This window comes from Oncorhynchus mykiss, chromosome 25, assembly GCF_013265735.2.
Source record: "Oncorhynchus mykiss isolate Arlee chromosome 25, USDA_OmykA_1.1, whole genome shotgun sequence".
Classification (NCBI taxonomy): domain Eukaryota; kingdom Metazoa; phylum Chordata; class Actinopteri; order Salmoniformes; family Salmonidae; genus Oncorhynchus; species Oncorhynchus mykiss.
This window is the reverse complement of record NC_048589.1, coordinates 36338884-36366239: the sequence shown is the minus strand read 5'-3', so window position 1 is coordinate 36366239 and position 27356 is coordinate 36338884. Positions and strand designations below refer to the sequence as shown.

At 41.8% G+C, this 27356-nt stretch overlaps 1 protein-coding gene across 1 annotated transcript in view; it reads left to right on the top strand.

Annotated features, from left to right (window-relative positions):
- Positions 1-27356, top strand: part of LOC110504237 (otoferlin) — a 44815-nt gene that overhangs the window by 4006 nt on the left and 13453 nt on the right. The window contains exons 4-29 of the mRNA XM_036963030.1: positions 1526-1580; positions 1684-1815; positions 1988-2050; positions 2502-2586; positions 2703-2862; positions 3748-3934; positions 6765-6951; positions 7490-7713; positions 9422-9530; positions 14230-14419; positions 14806-14926; positions 15063-15163; positions 17265-17355; positions 17564-17680; positions 17922-18074; positions 18265-18454; positions 18867-18991; positions 19170-19304; positions 20564-20725; positions 20959-21078; positions 21371-21532; positions 21793-21955; positions 22089-22159; positions 22265-22291; positions 22411-22539; positions 22902-22977. Coding sequence (XP_036818925.1) covers positions 1526-1580; positions 1684-1815; positions 1988-2050; positions 2502-2586; positions 2703-2862; positions 3748-3934; positions 6765-6951; positions 7490-7713; positions 9422-9530; positions 14230-14419; positions 14806-14926; positions 15063-15163; positions 17265-17355; positions 17564-17680; positions 17922-18074; positions 18265-18454; positions 18867-18991; positions 19170-19304; positions 20564-20725; positions 20959-21078; positions 21371-21532; positions 21793-21955; positions 22089-22159; positions 22265-22291; positions 22411-22539; positions 22902-22977 — 3335 coding nt within the window. The remainder of the gene's footprint in view (positions 1-1525; positions 1581-1683; positions 1816-1987; positions 2051-2501; positions 2587-2702; positions 2863-3747; positions 3935-6764; positions 6952-7489; positions 7714-9421; positions 9531-14229; positions 14420-14805; positions 14927-15062; positions 15164-17264; positions 17356-17563; positions 17681-17921; positions 18075-18264; positions 18455-18866; positions 18992-19169; positions 19305-20563; positions 20726-20958; positions 21079-21370; positions 21533-21792; positions 21956-22088; positions 22160-22264; positions 22292-22410; positions 22540-22901; positions 22978-27356) is intronic.

Below are 27356 nucleotides of genomic sequence, written 5' to 3'. Positions count from 1 at the left end.
TTGTACAGATACCTTTAAAAAGAAAACAGAGGTGTGGATCAGAAAACCAATCAGCATCTGGTGTGACCGCCTCATGCATCTCCTTCACATGGAGTTGATCAGGCTGTTGATTGTGGCCTGTGGAATGTTGTCCCACTCTTCTTCAATGGCTGTGCGAAGTTGCTGGATATTGCATGCGGGCCCATGCATTGCGCCCGGCCCACCACAGGAGTCACTAGTGCGCAATGGGACAGGAAGATCCCTGCCGGCCAAACCCTCCCCTAATCCGGACAACGCTGGGCCAAATGTGTGCCGCCCCATGTGTCTCCCGGCCGCGGCCGGCTGCGACAGAGCCTGGACTCGAACCAGGATCTCTAAGATCAGCTTTAATATTGCAGATAGATTGTAGCTTCCATCAATGTAATTCTCTGCATCATTTTCAATCCCCCATATATATATATTTTATTTTATTTAAAAAAATGATATTTTCCTTTATTATTTTCCTGCCACCCCATAATGGACAACAACACCTCTACTTCCAGCTTATACATGCTATACACATTTTAAATAATATAAGCTACATGGACAGTACCAAAACAAATAATTTAATGATTTAATGTCTCTTCGCAGCAAAATCTGCAGAGCAGGGATGGTTGTATCCCGGGCTGATTTTTTGTCTTGAGTGGATGGTTGGGGGGACCGGAACATAATTACAAATAATTTGTAGACTGTAAATTGACCGCAAACAGATATACTATTTGACTAAGACATTAATAATTTCAAACCTTACTTACGATCACGTGTCTCTCTATTATGCGTGGGAATGCTTGGGAACAGATTTCTAATGAAAATCATGGAGCTGATTTCCTGGTGTTTTTAGTATTTTATTTTAAACATTCGGTGCGCGGGACACCAGTTGGGGAACCCTGATCTGCCATCTGCATGGTACAGTTAAAACCTGGATTCATCCATGAAGAGCACACTTCTCCAGTGTGCCAGTGGCCATGGAAGGTGAGCATTCGCCCACTGAAGACGATGCCAAACTGCAGTCAGGTCAAGACCCTGGTGAGGACGACAAGCATCTGTGGCATTGTATTGTGTGACAAAACTGCACATTTTAGAGTGGCCTTTTATTGTCCCCAGCACAAGGTGCACCTGCGTAATGATCATGCTGTTTAATCATCTTCTTGATCTGCCACACCTGTCAGGTGAATGGATTATCTTGGCAGAGGAGAAATACTCACTAACAGGGATGTAAAGAAATTTGTGCAAAACAATTGAAATAAATAAGCTTTTTGTGAGAATGGAACATTTCTGGGATCTTTTATTTCAGGTTATGAAATATGGAACCAAAACTTTACATGTTATGTTCATATTTTGGTTCAGTGAAGTAAGATAACATAGAAGCAAGCTCTGCGTGTTGGATTGAAGACAGGTGTTTCAATGACATTGTTTACCATGTAGTATCCTGTAGTTTTACAGAATTCTGAAATGAAAGTCTGCGTTGATTTAATCACACTAATTTCTAACATGTGTCTAACGTCAGATCAAAACCAGACATTAAGATGGAACCTAGTGCCGGGAGACCAGTGGATTACCAAGTAAATTAAACTATACAGTATGCTCAATGAATCAAGGAATAATCTGAATGGAACATATTGTTGTACTCCAGAGTGTTTATACATGATAATCCTATTTCACCAGGTTAGTGTTACCATCGTAGAGGCCAGACAGCTAGTAGGGCTGAACATGGACCCAGTGGTCTGTGTGGAGATCGGAGACGATAAGAAGTACACTCAGATGAAGGAGTCGACAAACTGCCCATATTACAATGAGGTAACCAGCCTGCTCTGGAATGATGGTGGGGAGGAGGAGGAGGAGGTTGATGATGATGATGAGTGTGATGATGATTACTTGAATATTTAGTAAATGTTCAATAAAGCTACACATTTTAACAGCAAACTTCATTACCCTCATGCATTTATTTTATCTCACATTTCTCTTTTAGTATTTTGTCTTTGACTTCCACGTCCCATCGGATGTTATGTTTGACAAGATCCTGAAGCTTTCGGTGAGTAGCTCTACCACCATACAAACAAACACACAAACAGCTGCGCTACAATTCCCCTCCCTATCTAGATGGATGGAGAGCCATGGGAATCGCTGTCTATTATTCATACAGTCTATAATTCCCCTCCCTATCTAGATGAATGGAGAGCCATGGGAATCGCTGTCTACTATTCATACAGTCTATAATTCCCCTCCCTATCTAGATGAATCGGGAGCCATGGGAATCTCTGTCTCTATTATTCATACAGTCTATAATTCCTCTCCCTATCTAGATGAATGGAGACCATGGGAATCTCTGTGTCTATTATTCATACAGTCTATAATTCCCCTCCCTATCTAGATGAATGGGGAGCCATGGGAATCGCTGTCTATTATTCATACAGTCTTTCATAATAGTCAACTCAGGTCACATGTTACTGAAGCACATTGCAATCTGCTTATCCATCCCTCAGGTCATCCACTCCAAGAACCTGCTGCGTAGTGGCACCCTGGTTGGCTCCTTCAAACTGGACATAGGCACCGTCTACTCACAGCCAGGTCAGGGAGAAACAGAGAGAAACATAGTAGCTACTAGCGACCCATCTATGGTTCTGGTGTTGATCGTTGTTCATATTCATGTTGATGTTTTATTTTATTTAAAAAATGTTCAACAGAACACCAGTTTTTCCACAAATGGGCCCTTCTCTCTGACCCTGATGACATCACTGCCGGGTGCAAAGGTTACATTAAATGTGACATCGCCGTTGTGGGGAAAGGAGACAACATCAAGACTCCCCACAAGGCCACAGAAACCGATGAAGATGACATAGAAGGGTAAACAATGACCAACATATTACTGGGGATATGAGTGAACCCTAACCTACATATTACTGGGGATATGAATGAACCCTAACCTACATATTAATGGGGATATGAATGAACCCTAACCTACATATTAATGGGGATATGAATGAACTCTAACCTACATATTACTGGGGATATGAGTGAACCCTAACCTACATATTACTGGGGATATGAGTGAACCCTAACCTACATATTACTGGGGATATGAATGAACCCTAACCTACATATTACTGGGGATATGAATGAACCCTAACCTACATATTACTGGGGATATGAATGAACCCTAACCTACATATTACTGGGGATATGAATGAACCCTAACCTACATATTAATGGGGATATGAATGAACCCTAACCTACATATTACTGGGGATATGAATGAACCCTAACCTACATATTACTGGGGATATGAATGAACCCTAACCTACATATTACTGGGGATATGAGTGAACCCTAACCTACATATTAATGGGGATATGAATGAACCCTAACCTACATATTACTGGGGATATGAGTGAACCCTAACCTACATATCAATGGGGATATGAATGAGAAAAGCACTAATACTGTAGAGGTAATTAACCCTAACCTACATATTAATGGGGATATGAGTGAGAAATCAAAATGTTGCTTAGGGCCCCCAAGAGGCTGACTGCATGTGTGGGTATGGATGTGGGTACACAGACCCGCAACCCACTGTGGCCCCTCACCCCATCAAAGTTGCCCCTCCCTGCTCTAAAGAGCCCTGTAAAAGATCTCCCATTTCACAATTCTTGCTTACATTCTAATGCTGTTTTAGTCATAGAGATAAAATATAGTGTGTTACAAGTGTTCTCTTTGATTCTGTGGTTTCAGTAACCTGCTGTTACCTGAGGGGGTTCCCGCGGAGCGCCAGTGGGCTCGCTACTATGTGAAGATCTACAGAGCCGAGGGCCTTCCCAAGATGAACACCAGCATCATGGCTAATGTCAAGAAGGCTTTTATAGGGGAGAACAAGGACCTTGTGGACCCTTATGTACAAATACTGTTCGCTGGCCAGAGGGTAAGTTAAAGCACTGTTCAGGTGTTATGTGTTATGTGTTATGTTAAACTATGTTATGTTATGCTGTGTTATGTTAAACTATGTTATGTTATGCTGTGTTACGTTAAACTATGTTATGTTATTCTGTGTTACGTTAAACTATGTTATATTATTCTGTGTTACGTTAAACTATGTTATGTTATTCTGTGTTACGTTAAACTATGTTATGTTATCCTGTGTTATGTTAAACTATGTTATGTTATTCTGTGTTACGTTAAACTATGTTATATTATTCTGTGTTACGTTAAACTATGTTATGTTATCCTGTGTTACGTTAAACTATGTTATGTTATCCTGTGTTACGTTAAACTATGTTATGTTATGCTGTGTTACGTTAAACTATGTTATGTTATCCTGTGTTACGTTAAACTATGTTATATTATTCTGTGTTACGTTAAACTATGTTATGTTATCCTGTGTTATGTTAAACTATGTTATGTTATTCTGTGTTACGTTAAACTATGTTATGTTATCCTGTGTTACGTTAAACTATGTTATATTATTCTGTGTTACGTTAAACTATGTTATGTTATGCTGTGTTACGTTAAACTATGTTATATTATTCTGTGTTACGTTAAACTATGTTATGTTATCCTGTGTTACGTTAAACTATGTTATGTTATGCTGTGTTACGTTAAACTATGTTATGTTATCCTGTGTTACGTTAAACTATGTTATATTATCCTGTGTTACGTTAAACTATGTTATGTTATTCTGTGTTACGTTAAACTATGTTATGTTATTCTGTGTTACGTTAAACTATGTTATATTATTCTGTGTTACGTTAAACTATGTTATGTTATCCTGTGTTACGTTAAACTATGTTATATTATCCTGTGTTACGTTAAACTATGTTATGTTATGTTATGCTGTGTTACGTTAAACTATGTTATATTATCCTGTGTTACGTTAAACTATGTTATGTTATCCTGTGTTACGTTAAACTATGTTATGTTATCCTGTGTTACGTTAAACTATGTTATGTTATCCTGTGTTACGTTAAACTATGTTATATTATTCTGTGTTACGTTAAACTATGTTATATTATCCTGTGTTACGTTAAACTATGTTATGTTATCCTGTGTTACGTTAAACTATGTTATGTTATCCTGTGTTACGTTAAACTATGTTATGTTATGCTGTGTTATGTTAAACTATGTTATGTTATTCTGTGTTACGTTAAACTATGTTATGTTATTCTGTGTTACGTTAAACTATGTTATGTTATGCTGTGTTACGTTAAACTATGTTATGTTATTCTGTGTTACGTTAAACTATGTTATGTTATGCTGTGTTACGTTAAACTATGTTATGTTATTCTGTGTTACGTTAAACTATGTTATATTATCCTGTGTTACGTTAAACTATGTTATGTTATTCTGTGTTACGTTAAACTATGTTATATTATTCTGTGTTACGTTAAACTATGTTATGTTATTCTGTGTTACGTTAAACTATGTTATATTATTCTGTGTTACGTTAAACTATGTTATGTTATGCTGTGTTACGTTAAACTATGTTATGTTATGCTGTGTTACGTTAAACTATGTTATGTTATTCTGTGTTACGTTAAACTATGTTATGTTATTCTGTGTTACGTTAAACTATGTTATGTTATGCTGTGTTACGTTAAACTATGTTATGTTATTCTGTGTTACGTTAAACTATGTTATGTTATGCTGTGTTACGTTAAACTATGTTATGTTATTCTGTGTTACGTTAAACTATGTTATGTTATTCTGTGTTACGTTAAACTATGTTATGTTATGTTATGCTGTGTTACGTTAAACTATGTTATGTTATTCTGTGTTACGTTAAACTATGTTATGTTATGCTGTGTTACGTTAAACTATGTTATGTTATTCTGTGTTACGTTAAACTATGTTATGTTATTCTGTGTTACGTTAAACTATGTTATGTTATTCTGTGTTACGTTAAACTATGTTATGTTATGCTGTGTTACGTTAAACTATGTTATGTTATTCTGTGTTACGTTAAACTATGTTATGTTATTCTGTGTTACGTTAAACTATGTTATGTTATTCTGTGTTACGTTAAACTATGTTATGTTATGCTGTGTTACGTTAAACTATGTTATGTTATTCTGTGTTACGTTAAACTATGTTATGTTATCCTGTGTTACGTTAAACTATGTTATGCTATTTGTATTTATTAAGGGTCCCCATTAGCTCTCCTGGGGTCCAGCAATATTAAGGCAGTTATATACAATAAAAAAATATGACATGACATTACGTTTCATAACACTTTTCACAACACATTAATTGTGTGCCCTCAGGCCACTACGTATGTGTGTGTAGAGTGTGTGTGTTATCATGTGTATGCGTGTGTCTGTTAAACTATGTTATGCTATTCTATGTTATGCTATTCTATGTAATGTTACGCTATGTTATGTTATGCTATGTTATGCTACGCTATGTTATGTTACGCTATGTTATGTTAAACTGTTATGCTAAGCTTTGTTATGTTTAACTATGTTATGTTACGCTTTGTTATGTTTAACTGTGTTATGTTACGCTTTGTTATGTTTAACTATGTTATGCTATTCTATGTTATGCTATTCTATGTAATGTTACGCTATGTTATGTTATGCTATGTTATGCTACGCTATGTTATGTTACGCTATGTTATGTTAAACTGTTATGCTAAGCTTTGTTATGTTTAACTATGTTATGCTACACAATGTTATGTTAAACTACCCTATGCTACAGCATGTTATGCTATTCTATGTTATGCTATTCCCCTCCCTATCTGGACTGCTTTGTGATCCCAGGGGAAGACATCTATCCAGAAGAGCAGCTACGAGCCCATCTGGAACGAGCAGATCGTCTTCACTGAGATGTTTCCACCGCTCTGCAAACGCATGAAGGTCCAGATCCGAGACTCGGACAAAGTGAACGACGTGGCCCTCGGAACACACTTCATTGACCTGAGAAAGATCGCCAATGATGGAGACAAAGGTGCTTCAGTGGAGACATGTTTCCCTTAATTCAGAAGATATTGTGCATTGTGTTTCTTGTGTTTCTTTTTTTTCTTCTGTGTTTCAATTTTGATGTATTTGGTGTTTGTAGAAAGCAGGGCTCTCCCAGCCTGCTCCTGGAGAGTTACCATACTGTAGGTTTTCACTCCAACCCTGTTCCTGGAGAGTTACCCTCCTGTAGGTTTTCACTCCAACAGTTGTATCTCTTAAATCAACTCACAACCAGCTAATTATTAGATGTGATAGATTAGATACAGAGTGAAAACCTACCGGAGGGTAGCTCTCCAGGAACAGGTTTGGAGAACCCTGGTTTAGAGGAAAGTAAACTGTAATTGGTGCCAAGTCCCAGCTGGACCAGTTTGGGGAAGTGTTACCTCATGAAAAGTCTGACCAAGTGTAAACGACTGAGAAATGGGTTTTGCCAGTGTGTGGTCCGGAGTTGGCTGTGTTAGCGCTCCAATCTCCAAAAGCACTTGCCAAGTAGCCATTCTCTTAACAACCACACTCTTCTCTGCCAGGCTTCCTTCCCACCCTGGGTCCGGCCTGGGTAAACATGTATGGCTCCACCCGTAGCTACACCATCATGGACGAGCACCAGGACCTGAACGAGGGTCTGGGGGAGGGGGTGTCCTTCAGGGCCCGTCTGCTGGTCAGCCTGTGTGTGGAGATCCTGGACACCTCCTCTCCAGAGGTTATGAGCTCCACAGAGGTCAAGGTAGAGGGGGTGCCCAAAATCTCAGAGGTGGGTCTCTCATACACACACACACACACACACACACACACACACACACACACACACACACACACACACACACACACACAGTCTCTATCTCTCATTGTCTCTTTCTCTGCCTCTTTCTCTCTCTCTCTCTCTCTGTCTCCTGTCTCTCTCAGTCGCTCTGTGTCTCTGTGTGTGAGTGCCTTCCCCTATCTATCTCTCTCTATCTATCTCTCTCTCTCTCGCTCTCTCTCACACTCTCTTTCTCTCTTTCTTTCTTTCTTCCTTGGGTGAGTGCTCAAGCAGACAAACACTCCTACAGGTGACTCACACCTCACAACAACAGATCATCACGGTGCAACCTGACTAAATTATTCATCATCTTTATTTAGCTGATCTCTGACGCTACATTATTAACTGACTGTTTCCATTAATAGAGGTCTTTTATGTGTTCAGACAATGTAAGTCACAGATCCGATCGAGTCAGGGAGCGTCTAAGTAACCGTTACAGGTCTTTGCCAGAGTCCTGGACCAGAACCCTGCATGCACCACATTTCCATACTCATTATGGAAATACTCACCATACTCTCATATATTTGCATACATCACTCAACCATATTGTACACATTACAGCATTCTCAAGCCATACACTATATATACAAAAGTATGTGGACTCCCCTTCAAATTAGAGGATTCGGTCATTTCATCCAGACCCGTTGCTGACATGTGTATAAAATCGAGCAGAAAGCCATGCAATCTCCATAGACAAAAAATAGTAGTAAATGGCCTTACTGAAGAGCTCAGTGACTTTCAACGTGGCACCGTCATAGGATGCAACTTGTCCAACAAGTCAGTTCATAAAATGTCACATTTCTGCCTTGTTAGCTAGAGCTGCCCCGGTAAACCGTAAGTGCTGTTGTTGTGAAGAGGAAATGTCTAGGGACAACGACGGCTCAGCTGCGAAAGTGGTTGACCACACAAGCTCACAGAACGGGACCGCCAAGTGCTGAAGCGCAAAAATAATCTGTCCTCAGTTGCAACACTCACTACCAAGTTCCAAACTGCCTCTGGAAGCAACATCAGCACAAGAACTGTTAGTCTGGAGCTTCATGAAACAGGTTTCCATGTCCAAGCAGCCACGCTCAAGCCTAAGATCACCATGCACGATGCCAAGTGTCAGCTGGTGTGGTGTGAAGCTTGCCACCATTGGACCCTGGAGCAGTAGAAACACATAGTCTGGAGTGATTTTTTTTAAAAACCTTTATTTATCTAGGCAAGTCAGTTAAGAACAAATTCTTATTTACAATGATGGCCTAGGAACAGTGGGTTAACTGTCTGTTCAGGGGCAGAACGACAGGTTTTTAGCTTGCCAGCTCAGGGATTCAATCTAGCAACCTTTCAGTTACTGGCCCAACACTCTAACCACTAGGCTACCTGTCACCCCGACTGAGGAATCTGGGTTTGGTGGGTGCCAAGAGAAAGCTACCAGCCACAATGCATAGTGTCAACTGTAAAGTTTGGAGGAGGAGGAATAATGCTTTTTGAATGAGATGTTCAACAAGCAGGTGTCCACATTCTTTTGTTCATATAATATACATCTAGTTATCACATATGACGGTTTCCATTTTAATATTTGTGTCTCCATCCCTCCAGAATGCCACTGTGAAAGTGGGGGGGATTATTCCTGTTATAATGTATTTCCATGTTAATGTTTGTGTCTCTTTCCATCCAGAGCGCCACAGGGAAAGTGGAGGAGTTCTTCCTCTTCGGGGCGTTCCTGGAGGCCACCATGATTGACAGGAAGATCGGGGACAAACCAATCTGCTTCGAGGTTACAATAGGTTTGTAGCTTCAATAGCTCAGCCAATGAGCCAACATGACATCATCCTTTATGAGGAAACAGCAAGCATTTTTTAAACGGTTGTTTGAGGTGGGGTTTTTGAAGTGTTGTAGGATGAGTCAACATTATTTAGGTATGAGTTTAACAGAATATAAACTTTAAAAAGTGAGATTTACGCTGGACAGTTACTGTAAAACTAGTCCTGGGTTGGTAATCTAATCTATAGCCTCAATCCGTACCTAAGAAACCATCCCTCAATGAAGATTCTCCATTGACAATTATTTTTAATTAAATGCTAGGCTTAATTTGGGTCCAGGTAACCAACCTTTGATTTACAATACCGTTCAAAAGTTTGGGGTCACTTAGAAATGTCCTTGTTTTTTAAAGAAAAGCACATTTTTTGTCCATTAAAAGAACATCAAATTGATCAGAAATACAGTACAGACATTGTTAATGTTAAACTTAAACTCAAAAAGGTTCTGGGACACTGTAAAGTTCATGGAGAATAAGAACACCTCCTCCCAGCTGCGCACTGCACTGAGGATAGGAAACACTGTCACCACCGATAAATCCACTATAATTGAGAATTTCAATAAGCATTTTTCTACGGCTGGCCATGCTTTCCACCTGGCTACCCCTACCCCGGTCAACAGCACTGCACCCCCCACAGCAACTCGCCCAAGCCTTCCCCATTTCTCCTTCTCCCAAATCCAGTCAGCTGATGTTCTGAAAGAGCTGCAAAATCTGGACCCCTACAAATCAGCCAGACTAGACAATCTGGACCCTTTCTTTCTAAAAATGATCTGCGGAAATTGTTGCAACCCCTATTACTAGCCTGTTCAACCTCTCTTTCGTGTCGTCTGATATTCCCAAAGATTGGAAAGCAGCTGCGGTCATCCCCCTCTTCAAAGGGGGGGACACTCTTTTATTTTAATTTTATTTTTGACCCCTTTTTCTCCCCAATTTCGTGGTATCCAAATGTTGTAGTGGCTACTATCTTGTCTCATCACTGCAACTCCCGTACGGGCTCGAGAGAGATGAAGGTGTAAAGTCATGCGTCCTCCGATACACAACCCAACCAGCCGTACTGCTTCTTAACACAGCGCGCATCCAACCCGGAAGCCAGCCGCACCAATGTGTCGGAGGGTACACCGTGCACCTTGGCTAGCGCGCACTGCGCCCGGCCCGCCACAGGAGTCACTGGTGTGCGATGAGACAAGGACATCCCCACCGGCCAAGACCTCCCTAACCCGGACTACGCTAGGCCAATTGTGCGTCGCCCCACGGACCTCCCGGTCACAGCCGGTTACGACAGAGCCTGGGCGCGAACCCAGGGACTCTGATGGCACAGCTGGCGCTGCAGTACAGCGCCCTTAACCACTGCGCCACCCGGGAGGCCTGGGGGGGGACACTCTTGACCCAAAATGCTACACTGCACACTGCACACTGCCCTAACCCATCTGGACAAGAGGAATACCTATGTGAGAATGCTGTTCATCGACTACAGCTCGGCATTTAACGCCATAGTGCCCTCCAAGCTCGTCATCAAGCTCGAGACCCTGGGTCTCGACCCCGCCCTGTGCAACTGGGTACTGGACTTCCTGACGGGCCGCCCCCCAGGTGGTGAGGGTAGGCAACAACATCTCCACCCCGCTGATCCTCAACACTGGGGCCCCACAAGGGTGCGTTCTGAGCCCTCTCCTGTACTCCCTGTTCACCCACGACTGCGTGGCCACGCACGCCTCCAACTCAATCATCAAGTTTGCGGACGACACAACAGTGGTAGGCTTGATTACCAACAATGACGGCCTACAGGGAGGAGGTGAGGGCCCTCGGAGTGTGGTGTCAGGAAAATAACCTCACACTCAACGTCAACAAAACTAAGGAGATGATTGTGGACTTCAGGAAACAGCAGAGGGAACACCCCCCTATCCACATCGATGGAACAGTAGTGGAGAGTGTAGTAAGTTTTAAGTTCCTCGGCGTACACATCACAGACAAACTGAATTGGTCCACCCACACAGACAGCATCGTGAAGAAGGCGCAGCAGCGCCTCTTCAACCTCAGGAGGCTGAAGAAATTCGGCTTGTCACCAAAAGCACTCACAAACTTCTACAGATGCACAATCGAGAGCATCCTGTCGGGCTGTATCACCGCCTGGTATGGCAACTGCTCCGCACACAACCGTAAGGCTCTCCAGAGGGTAGTGAGGTCTGCACAACGCATCACCGGGGGCAAACTACCTGCCCTCCAGGACACCTACACCACCCGATGTCACAGGAAGGCCATAAAGATCATCAAGGACAACAACCACCCGAGCCACTGCCTGTTCACCCCGCTATTATCCAGAAGGCGAGGTCAGTACAGGTGCATCAAAGCTGGGACCGAGAGACTGAAAAACAGCTTCTATCAGGAAGGCCATCAGACTGTTAAACAGCCACCACTAACATTGAGTGGCTGCTGCCAACACACTGACTCAACTCCAGCCACTTTAATAATGGGAATTGATGGGAAATGATGTAAAATATATCACTAGCCACTTTAAACAATGCTACCTAATATAATGTTTACATACCCTACATTATTCATCTCATATGTATACATATATACTGTACTCTATATCATCTACTGACTGCATCCTTATGTAATACATGTATCACTAGCCACTTTAACTATGCCACTTTGTTTACATACTCATCTCATGTGTGTATACTGCACTCAATACCATCTACTGTATCTTGCCTATGCCCCTCTGTACCATCACTCATTCATATATCTTTATGTACATATTCTTTATCCCCTTACACTTGTGTCTATAAGGTAGTAGTTTTGGAATTGTTAGCTAGATTACTTGTTGGTTATTATTGCATTGTCGGAACTAGAAGCACAAGCATTTCGCTACACTCGCATTAGCATCTGCTAACCATGTGTATGTGACAAATAAAATTTGATTTGATTTGATTTACAGACCTATATCTACCCTACCCTGCCTTTCTAAGGTCTTCGATAGCCAAGTCAACAATCAGATTACCGACCATTTCGAATCCCACCATACCTTCTCCGCTGTGCAATCTGGTTTCAGAGCTGGTCATGGGTGCACCTCAGCCACGCTCAAGGTCCTAAACGATATCTTAACCGCAATCGATAAGAAACAATACTGTGCAGCCATATTCATTGACCTTGCCAAGGCTTTCGACTCTGTCAATCACCACATCCTCATCGGCAGACTCGATAGCCTTGGTTTCTCAAATGATTGCCTCGCCTGGTTCACCAACTACTTCTCTGATAGAGTTCAGTGTGTCAAATCGGAGGGCCTGTTGTCCGGGCCACTGGCAGTGTCTATGGTGGTACCACAGGGTTAAATTCTTGGACCGACTCTCTTCTCTGTATACATCAATGATGTCGCTCTTGCTGCTAGTGAGTCTCTGATCCACCTCTACGCAGACGACACCATTCTGTATACTTCTGGCCCTTCTTAGGACACTGTATTAACAACCCTCCAGACGAGCTTCAATGCCATACAACTCTCCTTCCGTGGCCTCCAATTGCTCTTAAATACAAGTAAAACTAAATGCATGCTATTCAACCGATCGCTGCCCGCACCTGCCCGCCCGTCCAACATCACTACTCTGGACGGTTCTGACTTCTACAAATACCTATAAATATCGCCTCTCCTTCCAGTTCTCTGCTGCCAATGACTGGAACAAACTACAAAAATCTCTGAAACTGGAAACACTTATCTCCCTCACTAGCTTTAAGCACCAGCTGTCAGAGCAGCTCACAGATTACTGCACCTGTACATAGCCCATCTATAATTTAGCCCAAACAACTACCTCTTCCCCTACTGTATTTATTTATTTTGCTCCTTTGGACCCCATTATTTCTATCTCTACCTTGCACATTCTTCCACTGCAAATCTACCATTCTAGTGTTTTACTTGCTATATTGTATTTACTTAGCCACCATGGCCTTTTTTTTTGCCATTACCTCCCTTATCTCACCGAAATTGCTCACATTGTATATAGACTTATTTTTCTACTGTATTATTGACTGGATGTTTGTTTTACTCCATGTGTAACTCTGTGTTGTTGTATGTGTCGAACTGCTTTGCTTTATCTTGGCCAGGTCGCAATTGTAAATGAGAACTTGTTCTCAACTTGCCTACCTGGTTAAATAAAGGTAAAATAAATAAATAAATAAAATAGAAAATTGTAAATTAGTATTGTAGATGGAAACGACACATTTTTAATGGAATATCTACATAGGCGTTCAGAGGCCCATTATCAGCAACCATCACTCCTGTGTTCCAATGGCATTTGTGTTAGCTAATCCAAGTTTATCATTTAAAAAGGCTAATTGATCATTAGAAAACCCTTTTGCAATTATGCTAGCACAGCTTGAAAACTGTTGTTTTGATTAAAGAAGCAATAAAACTGGCCTTCTTTAGACTAGTTGAGTATCTGGAACATCTGCATTTGTGGGTTTGTGGGTTCCATGATATTCCATTAAAAATCAGCCATTTCCTGCTACAATAGTTATTTACAACATTAACAACGTCTAGACTGTATTTCCGATCAATTTGATGATATTTTAATGGACAAAAAATGTGTCTTTCTTTCGAAAACAAGGACATTTCTAAGTGACCCCAAACTTTTGAACAGTGTATATCGCCATAATTTTAACTTTCATCTTTTAACTAGGTAACTATGGGAGTGAGATTGATGGTGTGACCAAAGTCAAGTCGAGTAGCGGGAAGAAGAGTGGGGGAGACGGCGATGAAGAGGAGACAGAGCTGATCCATGGATCTAGTGATGAAGAGGAGGGAGATGATGACAATGACCTGGTCTCAGTGTCCACCACCCCGCCGATGAAACCAGTCATCACCGACAGGTCAGATCTAGGGTTGCAAAATTCTGGGAACTTTCAATAACTTATCTGGTTTTCCAGAAATCCTGGTTGGAGGATTCTGGGTTTCCTGCTTATTCCCTCCTGATTCAGGAGAATTCAACCGGGATTTTGGAAAAACTAGTGAATTTATTCAAGTTCCTAGAATTTTGCAACCCTAGTCAAATCCCAACAGATTCATTAGCAGAGTACCCCAGCATGTCAAGCTGGTTGAAAGGAAGTTATTTCTGGTTGTGAACTAGATCTAATGACAATCGTTTCAGCTAGTTTTCCTGCCGGGATTGTTGTTTTCTATTCTCTGCAACTGAATCGTAAGTCTCAGTAGGTCAGATTTCATTCATTCACACTTTTTGTGCATCTCAAACTTTCAGAAACTATTTCCACCTGCCTTACTTTGAGAGGAAGCCGTGTATTTACATCAAGAGCTGGTGGCAGGATCAGAGAAGAAGACTGTACAATGCCAACCTTATAGACAACATTGCCGATAAACTGGTGGGTCAATCAATCACTGTTACCCAATTGAAATGTGTAAGAATGACATTAGTAAAACGTAATAAATAGTTCCGTTACAAACATTCTTAAAACATCAGAGTAATGTTATATCATGTCTATAACACTGTGTCAACAGGAGGAGGGTCTGAACGATGTTCAGGAGGTCATTAAGACAGAAAAGGCATATCCTGAACGCAGACTGAGAGGGGTCTTGGAGGATCTCAGCAATGGATGCAGGTCTCTACTGACCCTTTAACCCTACTGAGGTCTACTGGCTCTATACTGATAACCCTACCGAGGTCTACTGGCTCTATACTGATAACACTACTGAGTCCTACTGGCTCTATACTGATAACCCTACTGAGTCCTACTACTGGCTCTGTACTGATAACCCTACTGAGTCCTACTGGCTCTATACTGATAACCCTACTGAGTCCTACTACTGGCTCTATACTGATAACCCCACTGAGTCCTACTACTGTCCCTATACTGATAACCCTACTGGCTCTATACTGATAACCCAACTGAGTCCTACTGGCTCTATACTGATAACCCTACTGAGTCCTACTGGCTCTATACTGATAACCCTACTGAGTCCTACTGGCTCTGTACTGATAACCCTACTGAGTCCTACTGGCTCTATACTGATAACCCTACTGAGTCCTACTACTGGCTCTGTACTGATAACCCGACTGAGTCCTACTGGCTCTATACTGATAACCCTACTGAGTCCTACTACTGGCTCTATACTGATAACCCCACTGAGTCCTACTACTGTCTCTATACTGATAACCCTACTGGCTCTATACTGATAACCCAACTGAGTCCTACTGGCTCTATACTGATAACCCTACTGAGTCCTACTGGCTCTATACTGATAACCCTACTGAGTCCTACTACTGGCTCTATACTGATAACCCCACTGAGTCCTACTACTGTCTCTATACTGATAACCCTACTGGCTCTATACTGATAACCCAACTGAGTCCTACTGGCTCTATACTGATAACCCTACTGAGTCCTACTGGCTCTATACTGATAACCCCACTGAGTCCTACTACTGTCTCTATACTGATAACCCTACTGGCTCTATACTGATAACCCTACTAAGTCCTACAACTGTCTCTATACTGATAACCCTACTAAGTCCTACTACTGGCTCTGTACTGATAACCCTACTGAGTCCTACTGGTTCTATACTGATAACCCTACTGAGTCCTACTGGCTCTATACTGATAACCCTACTGAGTCCTACTACTGGCTCTGTACCGATAACTCTACTGAGTCCTACTGGCTCTATACTGATAACACTACTGAGTCCTACTGGCTCTATACTGATAACACTACTGAGTCCTACTGGCTCTATACTGAGAACCCTACTGAGTCCTACTGGCTCTATACTGAGAACCCTACTGAGTCCTACTGGCTCTATACTGATAACCCTACTGAGTCCTACTGGCTCTATACTGATAACCCTACTGAGTCCTACTGGCTCTATACTGAGAACCCTACTGAGTCCTACTGGCTCTATACTGATAACCCTACTGAGTCCTACTGGCTCTATACTGATAACCCTACTGAGTCCTACTGGCTCTATACTGATAACCCTACTGAGTCCTACTGGCTCTATACTGATAACCCTACTGAGTCCTACTGGCTCTATACTGATAACACTACTGAGTCCTACTGGCTCTATACTGATAAACCTACTGAGTCCTACTGGCTCTATACTGAGAACACTACTGAGTCCTACTGGCTCTATACTGATAACCCTACTGAGTCCTACTGGCTCTATACTGATAACCCTACTGAGTCCTACTGGCTCTATACTGATAACACTACTGAGTCCTACTGGCTCTATACTGATAAACCTACTGAGTCCTACTGGCTCTATACTGAGAACACTACTGAGTCCTACTGGCTCTATACTGATAACCCTACTGAGTCCTACTGGCTCTATACTGATAACCCTACTGAGTCCTACTGGCTCTATACTGATAACCCTACTGAGTCCTACTGGCTCTATACTGATAACACTACTGAGTCCTACTGGCTCTATACTGATAACCCTACTGAGTCCTACTGGCTCTATACTGATAACCCTACTGAGTCCTACTGGCTCTATACTGATAACTCTACTGTGTCCTACTGGCTCTATACTGACCCTTTATCACTACTGATTACTACTACTGGCTCGGTACTGTCTTACTCAATTCCTTGTTTTTAGGAGGACATTGTCTGTATCCCGTAATCCCTGGTCAAAAGTAGTGCACTATGTAGGGTTTAGGGTGCCATTTCGGGTACCATTGACTGACATTTAATGATTTTTTTCCCCCAGTCAATTTCTGACTCTGGCTAACAAGGACCAAAACCAGACTGGGAGGACCAAGCTGGACAAAGAGAGACTCAAGTCCTGCATGAGGGAACTGGTACGGCGCACATGATCCATGATTGTAATGTTTCTATATATAATTCTCTGTCACATATTACACCTAGTCCTGGACTAAAAAGCTATTTCTACTGAGCCTGCTTTTTAGTTCAAGACTGGGATTGATCTGTGTCCAGGAAACAGGCCATTCATGTGGTGTGTCAGTGGTAAAAAAAAAAGCGTACTTGTCTCATTGTGTTTGCTTTTAGGAGAACTTAGGTCAGCAGGCTAAGACCATCAGGACACAGGTGAAGAAGAACACAGTGAGGGATAAGATCAAGCTGGTGCAGAACTTTCTCCACAAGCTCAGGTTCCTAGCTGATGAGGTAAGTCAGGAAGGAGTGTATATACGATACGTATACAGTAGTTAATCAATCTAAAACTATTGATTACATTCCAGAGGTCTTTGTTCATCTTTCTTTTCCTTTATATTGTGTATATTTGTTGAATGATTGTTTTTGGTTGTTTTTTCTTTACCCTGATTGCACTATACATTTCCCTATTGGGACAGTAAATATATTACAGATTGATTGATTGGTTGACTGACTGACTGATGTGTAATTGCAGCCGCAGCACAGCATCCCTGACATCTACATCTGGATGATGAGTAATAACAAGCGAATCGCCTACGCCCGTGTCCCCTCCAAAGACATCCTGTACTCCGGGGTGGACGAGGAGACTGGGAAGGACTGTGGCAAAGTCAAAACCATCTTCCTTAAGGTCTTTGAAAAGTTATTCTACATCCAAAACCAAACGCCTATTTCCTCGTCCAGTGTGTGCTTATTGATTTAGTTTGAAATCCCCTAAAAGTAATAATTACAGCCATTCCCATTTCAGTTTTCAATTGTTCTGAACCACTGGTGCTGTGTCCATCTGATTTCCATTCATGTGTTTGCCTCCTCATGCCCAGCTGCCTGGTAAGAAGGGCTTTGGGGCAGCTGGCTGGACAGTGCAGGCTAAGACAGAGATCTACCTGTGGCTGGGTCTGAACCGTCAGAGGAAAGACTTCCTGTCTGGTCTGCCCAATGGCTTCGAGGAGAACAAGATGCTGAAAGGACCTGGCTCGCAGTCTGCTCCTCCCATCAGCCTCACATACATGAGTAAGAGGGACTGAGAGACAGATGGCATCCGATTCACCACATATATCACTATGCATATGGGAAACTAGAGAATCCCATTGATTACATTAACAGCGGTCTAGACACATGAGTATGGGAGACGGTGATGTCCCATGCATGTGCCACACATATCCACATATAACATAGAAATAGAGTGATTAGAAAGGACAGATCCCTCAGACTTACCCTGGTGGTCTCTAAACGGTCTGTGATTTATAGCAAACTCCCCTATGGTGGTTGTCATCCCTGATGTTCCTCAGGGAGCGTTGACTTGAATGGGAATGTATTTTTTAGTAGTTCAAATTCTATTCACATATTGTATCACTACGAATAAGGGAAGCTAGAGAATCCAATTGATAAATGTCGTCCCCCCCCCCCGCCCTCTCTTCCACAGTGAAGCAGATCTTTCAGCTGAGGGTCCATATGTACCAGGCTCGCAGCCTGTTTGCGGCAGACAGCAGCGGCCTCTCTGACCCCTTCGCCAGGGTCTTCTTCTCCACACACAGCCAGGTCACAGAGGTAGGACAACTAGATTTGTTTGTTTTGTTTATTTGTTCAAAAATACAGTGATTCCACAAATATAACTTTCTATCATCTTTAAAGTCATTTAAGTATAAGAATAACAGAATGGTAAACGAGAGTAACAAAATGGGTTGTGAATGAATTAATAAATTAATGATTGTCACTATCCGCCCAGGTGTTGAATGAGACACTGTGTCCCACCTGGGACCAGCTGATGGTGTTTGACAACGTAGAACTGTTCGGAGAGGTCGGCGAACTCAGGGACGACCCTCCTATAATCGTCATAGAAATCTATGACCAGGACACGGTGGTAAGCACGATGCCTGGTCAGAACCCAGACCCCGTCTTTCCTTGCTGCTCCAGTCATCTAAGTAACATAAATTACATGTCATTCAAAGGAGTCTCTGCATTTGAATGAGGTCCTGTAGATACAGTAGTAGGTGCTTTGTTAGCATCATTGTCAAGTAATGTTGCAACTTATATGTTTATCTGATTTTACAGAATTGATATGAATTATATTTGAAAGAATGTATATGTTTACTCAACTGATGATCTGATATCTATTCCTGAACATAAACACCATTGTTTTGGATGACCCTGGCTCGGGATAAGTAGAGTGTGAATTTAATTCTGATTGAAGTCTGTAAGTAGTGGAGGAGAGCATTATGCCCCGAGGCAGGGCTCTCCTAGCCTCGTACGAACCATGCTGATCTCGCGAGCTTACGAGATCTTACGAGATCTGATCAGGATAATTCGTACGAGGCTAGTGCTCTCCAACCCTGTTACTGGAGAGCTACCCTCATATAGGTCTTTGCTCCAGTTCTAACGAACCTGATATGGATTCAGCTTATCAACTAGATAATTATCAGGTGTGAATCAGGTGTGGATCAGGTGTGCTTGATTAGGGTTGGAGCGGAAACATACAGGACGGTAGCTCTCCAGGAACAGGTTTGTAGAGCCTTGGACCAAGGCATGCAAGAGGTATAAGATCTAACTGGAAAGACCCATTCACTGGACATCAGCCTTACCCCTCTTGCATTCCTTCAATGGAAGATGTTTGCTTATGCGGTACAGTGGTTATGTTTGAGTGTCGTTTCCATAATTTTTTTTCAGCCTGGTCCCAGATCGTTTCTGAAGTGTGTGCGTATAGCTAACTCCTAAAGTCAAGTTGGCAAAACTGTACAAACAGATCTGGGACCAGGCTAGTTGATTTTCATTGTTCTGTTGTATCATCTTGAGCTTTGAAGCATGTGCATTGTCAAGCCATGCCTCTTTGTTGGGTAAGCTAATACCATACTTAACCTATTGATGAAGGATGTGGCATGAACACCCTCTATTGTATTCATGCTACTGTTTTTTAAATATCAAATTGTTCTATTAAAACGCTTGTAATGTGAACACCGGCCAATTTCCTCGGATTGTAGATAGTACAGTATTTCAAAGAGACCATTCTTTCAAATATTTAAACCTTAATTCATAATTGTTGACATGGTGTGGTCCTTGATTTATCAAAGCAGGTTCAGGATTATATTTTGATTGTCTTCCTGTTATGTTACGATGTGACTCCAGGGCAAAGCAGAGTTCATGGGCAGGACTTTCGCCAAGCCCATAACCAAGATGGCTGACGAACACTACGGACCTCCACGTTTCCCTCCCCAACTAGAGTACTACCAGATCTATAGGGGGAACTGCGCCGCTGGAGAGATGCTGGCGGCCTTCGAACTGCTGCAGGTGAGCTGGCAATAGATCAACCTCAACATTATTTGTCCCAAAGTGGAGGGAAATTGATGGTGGGACAAGTAAATGTAGAAGTTTTACTTTCAAAGTTGATGTATTCTGAGATTTCCTAGGTTAATAATAGTAAAACTAAATATTATTTCTGCCAGTCACGTGACAATAGATTATTTGATTAGACCCAAATGAATCAGTAATGTTGATGTCTGTAACGTCTGTTCATGATTCAGATTGGTCCGCATGGTAAAGCTGACCTGCCGCCCATCGACGGTCCCACAGACATGGACCGTGGTCCCATCCTACCTGTCCCTCTGGGCATCAGACCAGTCCTCAGCAAGTACAGGATCGAGGTGGGAGTTAACCTCCTCTTAGTGTACAGGAAGTGTGTCAATATTGCTGTAACATTTAGGAAATGCTTATGTACTGCTTATGAATGGGTGTTAGGAATGTGTTATGAATGCGTTATGAATATGTTATGCATGTGTTATAAATGTGTTATGAATGGGTATGAACAGGTTATGAATGGTTATGAATATGTTATGAATGAGTCATGAAAGGTAATGAATGTGTCATTAATGGTTATGAAGGCCTGATGTAGGTACCCTTTAAATAAAGTGTTACTGAAATGTTCCCCTTTTCCAGGTGCTGTTCTGGGGGCTCAGGGACCTGAAGAGGGTCAACCTAGCTGCGGTGGACAGGCCTCGTGTGGACATAGAATGTGCCGGTAAAGGGGTCCAGTCTTCCCTGATCCAGAACTACAAGAAAAATCCTAACTTCGGCACCCTGGTTAAGATGTTTGAGGTGGTAAGTTCTCTTTAAAATCATTCCATCATTCAACTGGTTCTCGCCTAATAACAACCAAAATAGGACGACTTTCCCATGAAGTTGTGATATTGTCATGAAAACTAAATCTTTACCTTACTGTAACAGAGATCCGTTGGTTGTAATGTGGTTAAATGAAGTTTTCTCAACCAGAAAACTGTTTTACAACAAGGAAATTACACAATTAAGATACCATGTGCCAAATGTGACCCATTAATTTCCTGTGAACTTACGTTCTCCAGGATCTGCCTGAGAATGAGCTGCTCCACCCTCCCCTGAACATCAGAGTGGTGGACTGCAGAGCGTTCGGTCGCTACACCTTAGTGGGGAACCATGCTGTCACCACACTACGCAAGTTCATCTACCGGGCAGCAGACAAGGAAGCCAACAACTGGAACACTCAAGGTACAAACACATGCAGACACACACACACACACACACACACATGCATCCCTCATAGTGCCCTTACACTTTGCCCAGGTCGGGAAGATAAATTAGTTGTACAAATGTCACTCATGCGGTCTTTGTCCTCCACCAGAGGAGATCATTGTCAACTACGAGCCAGAACCCTCCATCAAGAAGATGGAGACCATGGTTAAGCTGGACTCTGTAAGATCTCATCACACCATTATGTTCATGTTCATTTGAATAATAAACTTGAATAAAAACCTCCTGAGTTGTAATATGGCCGATATGTTTTGTGGTCTTTTTCAGGGGTCTGATGCGGTGGTTAAAATTGAGGTAGGTGTTACGACGTCTCATTTGTAGGTGAATGTTTATTTGTTAAAGGTCGTACAGTAGTTTAAAATAGTAAAAGGGATATTGCAACCTATTAATCTAACCTGACATCGATGTTGTAGGAGGATGATAAGGGAGGGAAGAAGAAGAAGAGAAAGAAGGGAGGAGACGAGGTGGAGGAGGAAGAGTTTGATGAGAGCATGTTGGATTGGTGGTCAAAGTACTTCGCCTCGATCGAAACTCTGATGGAGGTGAGGCCATCCGGGAAAATGGCATTGTTATTTTTTATGTACAGACTGTAAACTTGTATACAATTAGACATCATTATCATCTTATGCGGCATAGTAGCCTAGTGGTTAGAGCGTTGGACTAGTAACCGGAAGGTTGCAAGTTCAAACCCCCGAGCTGACAAGGTACAAATCTGTTGTTCTGCCCCTGAACAGGCAGTTAACCCACTGTTCCTAGGCTGTCATTGAAAATAAGAATTTGTTCTTAAATGACTTGCCTAGGTAAAATAAAATAAATTATGGCTACATTTGGATACTCGTGAATTCATTTTTAAAGGGATCCTTTCTGTGTATTTCATATTATTGGTTTGTGTGTGACTCGGTAGATTCTCAAGGCTCAGGAGGCAGCTATGGCAGATGCTGAGGAGAAAGAGGACCAAGATATTTCTGCTGAGGGTGGAGGTAACAAATGCAATCCTACACTGTGAAAAACACCAGAGCAGTAGATCTAGCACATCTATGATTTATCTATACACGTTTTATAGAAATATACATATTTTTATGTATCTTCAATATGTTATCATGTTAAGGTTGCTGGTGTTTATTCATTTGGTAGAGATTGAAAATGTAGATACCATAGATGCAGACAAACCTTAAAGTATTGTAGATAGTCCAGCATAATCATGAATCTTTGCATATTGATAATTGGACTTTAAAGTAGAAAGTAATTATTGCAGTCGAAGGGAACTATCAGCTTGTGTACTATGTTCACTACTATGTCACTACTATACAGTATGTGCTGTCCTCTTGGAATCAGGACAACCCATACCACTAATCCTTCCCAATATCCCTGACCTCTCTGTCATAGTTCATCTCTGCATTCATTTACACAGACACAAATCCATTATGCCGGTCATGAAAGTTGGCTATGAAAAATATGAACAATGTTACGAATAAAACACACATAAATAGTTAAGTATAGCTTTGAATTAACATGATACATGAAACAGTTTATATAAAACTAACTTAACCAAATATTTTTGGAATCCCAAATGCAGTATTTTGCAGAGATTGTGTACAAAGTTTTTGACCTATTGGCTAAATGTTGTATTAGTTATTCTGAAAGATCTGTTGCACTGGCATTCACAGTGGCGATTTCAACATGAACATATTGGTAGGGCAAACTTAATCAATAAAGCTCATGATATGCATCGAAACCAGTACACTACACCAGCTACACATTGAATGCACTAATAACCAATCCCAAAAATGTGTTTTGAGCCACACACAAACATTATAATGTTTGGGTTATGATCTGTTTTTGGCTACTTCCCATATCTTTAACTCTTATTGCGTGGAAGACCATGACAGTGGCACACTTTTATTGTCAACTAGCTAGTAATCAGTCTGCAATATTGCAACACTGCATACGTCTGCTAGTTACAAAGGGGCCTGGTTAACAATATGTAACAAAGTTATAACGCTATACCCTCACTTCATCTATTGCACAGCTCCAGTTTCATGAAAGATACAGTGGCTTGCGAAAGTAATGCCCTTTGGCATTTTTCCTATCTCCCACATGCCTTTTGGCAAACACCAAACATGTTTGCTTTATTTTCTTTAAGCAATGGCTTTTTTCTAGCCACTCTTCCGTAAAGCCCAACTCTGTGGAATGTACGGCTTAAAGTGGTCCTATGGATACTCCAATCTCTGCTGTGGAGCTTTGCAGCTTCTTCAGGGTTATCTTTGGTCCCTTTGTTGCCTCTCTGATTAATGCCCGCCTTGCCTGGTCCGTGTGTTTTGGTGGGCGGCCCTCTCTTGGCAGGTTTGTTGTGGTGCCATATTCTTTCATTTTTTAATAATGGATTTAATGGTGCTCCATAGGATGTTAAAAGTTTCAGATATTTTTTTTATAACCCAGCCCTGATCTGTACTTCTTCCCAACTTCATCCCTGACCTGTTTGGAGAGCTCATTGGTCTTCATGGTGCCGCTTGCTTGGTGTTGCCACTTGCTTAGTGGTGTTGCAGACTCTGGGGTATCTCAGAACTGGTGTATATTTATTGAGATCATGTGACAGATCATTTGACACTTAGATTGCACACAGGTGGACTTTATTTAACTAACTATGTGACTTCTGAAGATAACTGGTTGCACCAGATCTTATTTAGGGGCTTCATATCAAAGGGGGTGAATACATATGCACACACCACTCTTCCTTTTTCCTTTTTATTTTATTTTCTGAAACAAGTTATATTCTTAATTTCACTTCACCAATTTGGACTATTTTGTGTATGTCCATTACATGAAAATCCAATAAAAATCTATTTAAATTAAATGTTGTAATGCAACAAAATAGGAAAAACGCCAAGGGGGATGAATACTTTTGCAAGGGACTGTATTTATAACTAACCCTTCTTCTACATGTAGTTCTATGGGTATTACAGTCTGCCATCATACATCAACACTGTAGCCTATAGGTTATTACAGCCAGCCTTCCTCAGATGCTAGCCACTGCTCCATGATCCACCACCAACCACTCCACTTGAATCTTCTATAACAGCTTAATGGATGGCCATATTTTCAGGTTTAGGTGGCTAACGAGCACCAATACGTTTTATCTCTACATTTCCTTCATAACGCTAAAGTTTGAAAGTGATTTGCTTGGACGTAGTTAAGCTTGTCGACATGTTTCAGCTAGCTAAGTTACCTAAGTTGAAGACTAATTTCTCTGTCTCCACTCCACCACGAGCGAGGCTAAAACAGCTGCATTTAGGAGCTGCCTTAAAACCTCTTAAATGTAATGGCAAAATGTTGATTTCTGCCTAAATAAACATACCCAAAACTAACTACTATTCATGTGTAATTACAAAGTGACATATGTCTGTAAATTAGATCATTCCAGTGCTATTACATATTTGCAATCCCTAAATGCTAGTTGTTCAGTATAAAAACACAATTTCTACCATATCAACCTCACCATTGTGGTGGTGTTATGGGGTATCCAGGGTACATTCAAGTGTCCTTTCAACCTCTCCAAAGTGTCAGAATGTGGTAATTGCACTGTTGTTGCACACTGGATGTGCCTAAAAGTTATTGTTCACTATAATAACTAAATTTCTACAACACCAACCTCTCTCAAACATTGTGGTGGTGTCGGGGGACATACCGGGGATATCCAAGTGTTTTTTCAACCTCTCCAAAGTGCCTGAATGTTTAGCCTGGGCATGTCCAATGTATTGGTCCCACATACAAATGAACTGTTTACAAAAACAATATAAAAGCAACAGAGTTACATAAAAAATATGTATAAACATTTCTTATCAAACACAAACCTTCACTTAAAAAGGTGCAAAAATATAAATAAGCTGAACTATTTCCAAATGGCATTCATGTTGTTTTTACATCCCAGGTGTAGATGATTAGATTTCACTTCACCGTAGCTTGTGCATGTCGTGATAGTCTTTGAAGCAGTCCCTCTCTGCCTGGAAACAAAAAGCGGACTGGTATTTCAGACAGAAGATGTGGCTTTTCACCCTTTTTTTCCCCCGGTGTTTTATACAATGTGTGCTGTTCTTTCTTTTGTATTTGGCATGTATGTTGGATAGTGGCGCTCACCTTAAATGGGGTGTCTTGAGAGGGTCGTGAGGTTGCTTTGGGCCCCCAATTCAGCCATTTCCAACACCAGTTGCTCTCGGAAGGCCAACTGGGAGAGAGGGGTTTGACCTTTAGCTTTGGCCATCTGCTTGTGGAGAATGAAAGCGTTTACTGTAGCAATGTCCACAAAGTGGTCAAAAAAAGTCTTATACCACTTCCTGGTCTGGTGGAGGACCTGGTAGTAGCCTATCAGAGCATCAGCTAGGTCGACATCCCCCATGCTGGCATTGTAGTCCTTCACAGAAACAGGAATGGGGACACTCTTCCTCACTCATGCTCCAATGGCATTTTTCACCCTTCTTGAGACATGGTCGTTATTGAATGCCTTATGCTGTGTGGTGAGCATGGTTAATTCCCTAGTGTCCTTCCATTTCACAAAAAGCAGCTTGTTAGTCCTGATCCAACGTATGGTCCCCCTCTCCACTGTCTTTGTCATGCTGTTTACCTTGGTCTTGGGGAAACCGATTCTGTTAGGACGAATGGTGCCACAAGCTCCTATTTTCTTTTTCAAGGGGTCTATGAAAAGTGGATGTAGAACCGTCAGATGGGGGGATTGACATAGCAGTGGGAGGTGAAGACCTTGACCGTTCGGGGGCGCTTGCTGGGGAGGGGTGGCTCCCAAATGTCATCATTAAAATCACTCTGTGGTGAATAAAATAAAGGAGTATATTGTTGTAAAACACACACAATTACAGTTGACTAAATTTACAAAACAACAGGCCTAAACTATCTGTAAACTTTATTTAACTAGGCAAGTCAGGCAACACCGGCCAAACCCGGACGACTCTGGGCCAATTGTGCGCCGCCCTATGGGACTCACAATCACCACATAGAAGGTGTGAAGAGCAAACATACACACTATGCGAACAGTAGCACTTTGGAGACAAAGGCAGATGTGAGAACCACAAACAAACAATGACCATGAGACTTTAGTGGCCTCTCCAATGACCATGAGAGTTTAGTGGCCTCTCCAATGACCATGAGACTTTAGTGGCCTCTCCAATGACCATGAGAGTTTAGTGGCCTCTCCAATGACCATGAGACTTTAGTGGCCTCTCCAATGACCATGAGAGTTTAGTGGCCTCTCCAATGACCATGAGACTTTAGTGGCCTCTCCAATGACCATGAGACTTTAGTGGCCTCTCCAATGACCATGAGACTTTAGTGGTCTCTCCAATGACCATGA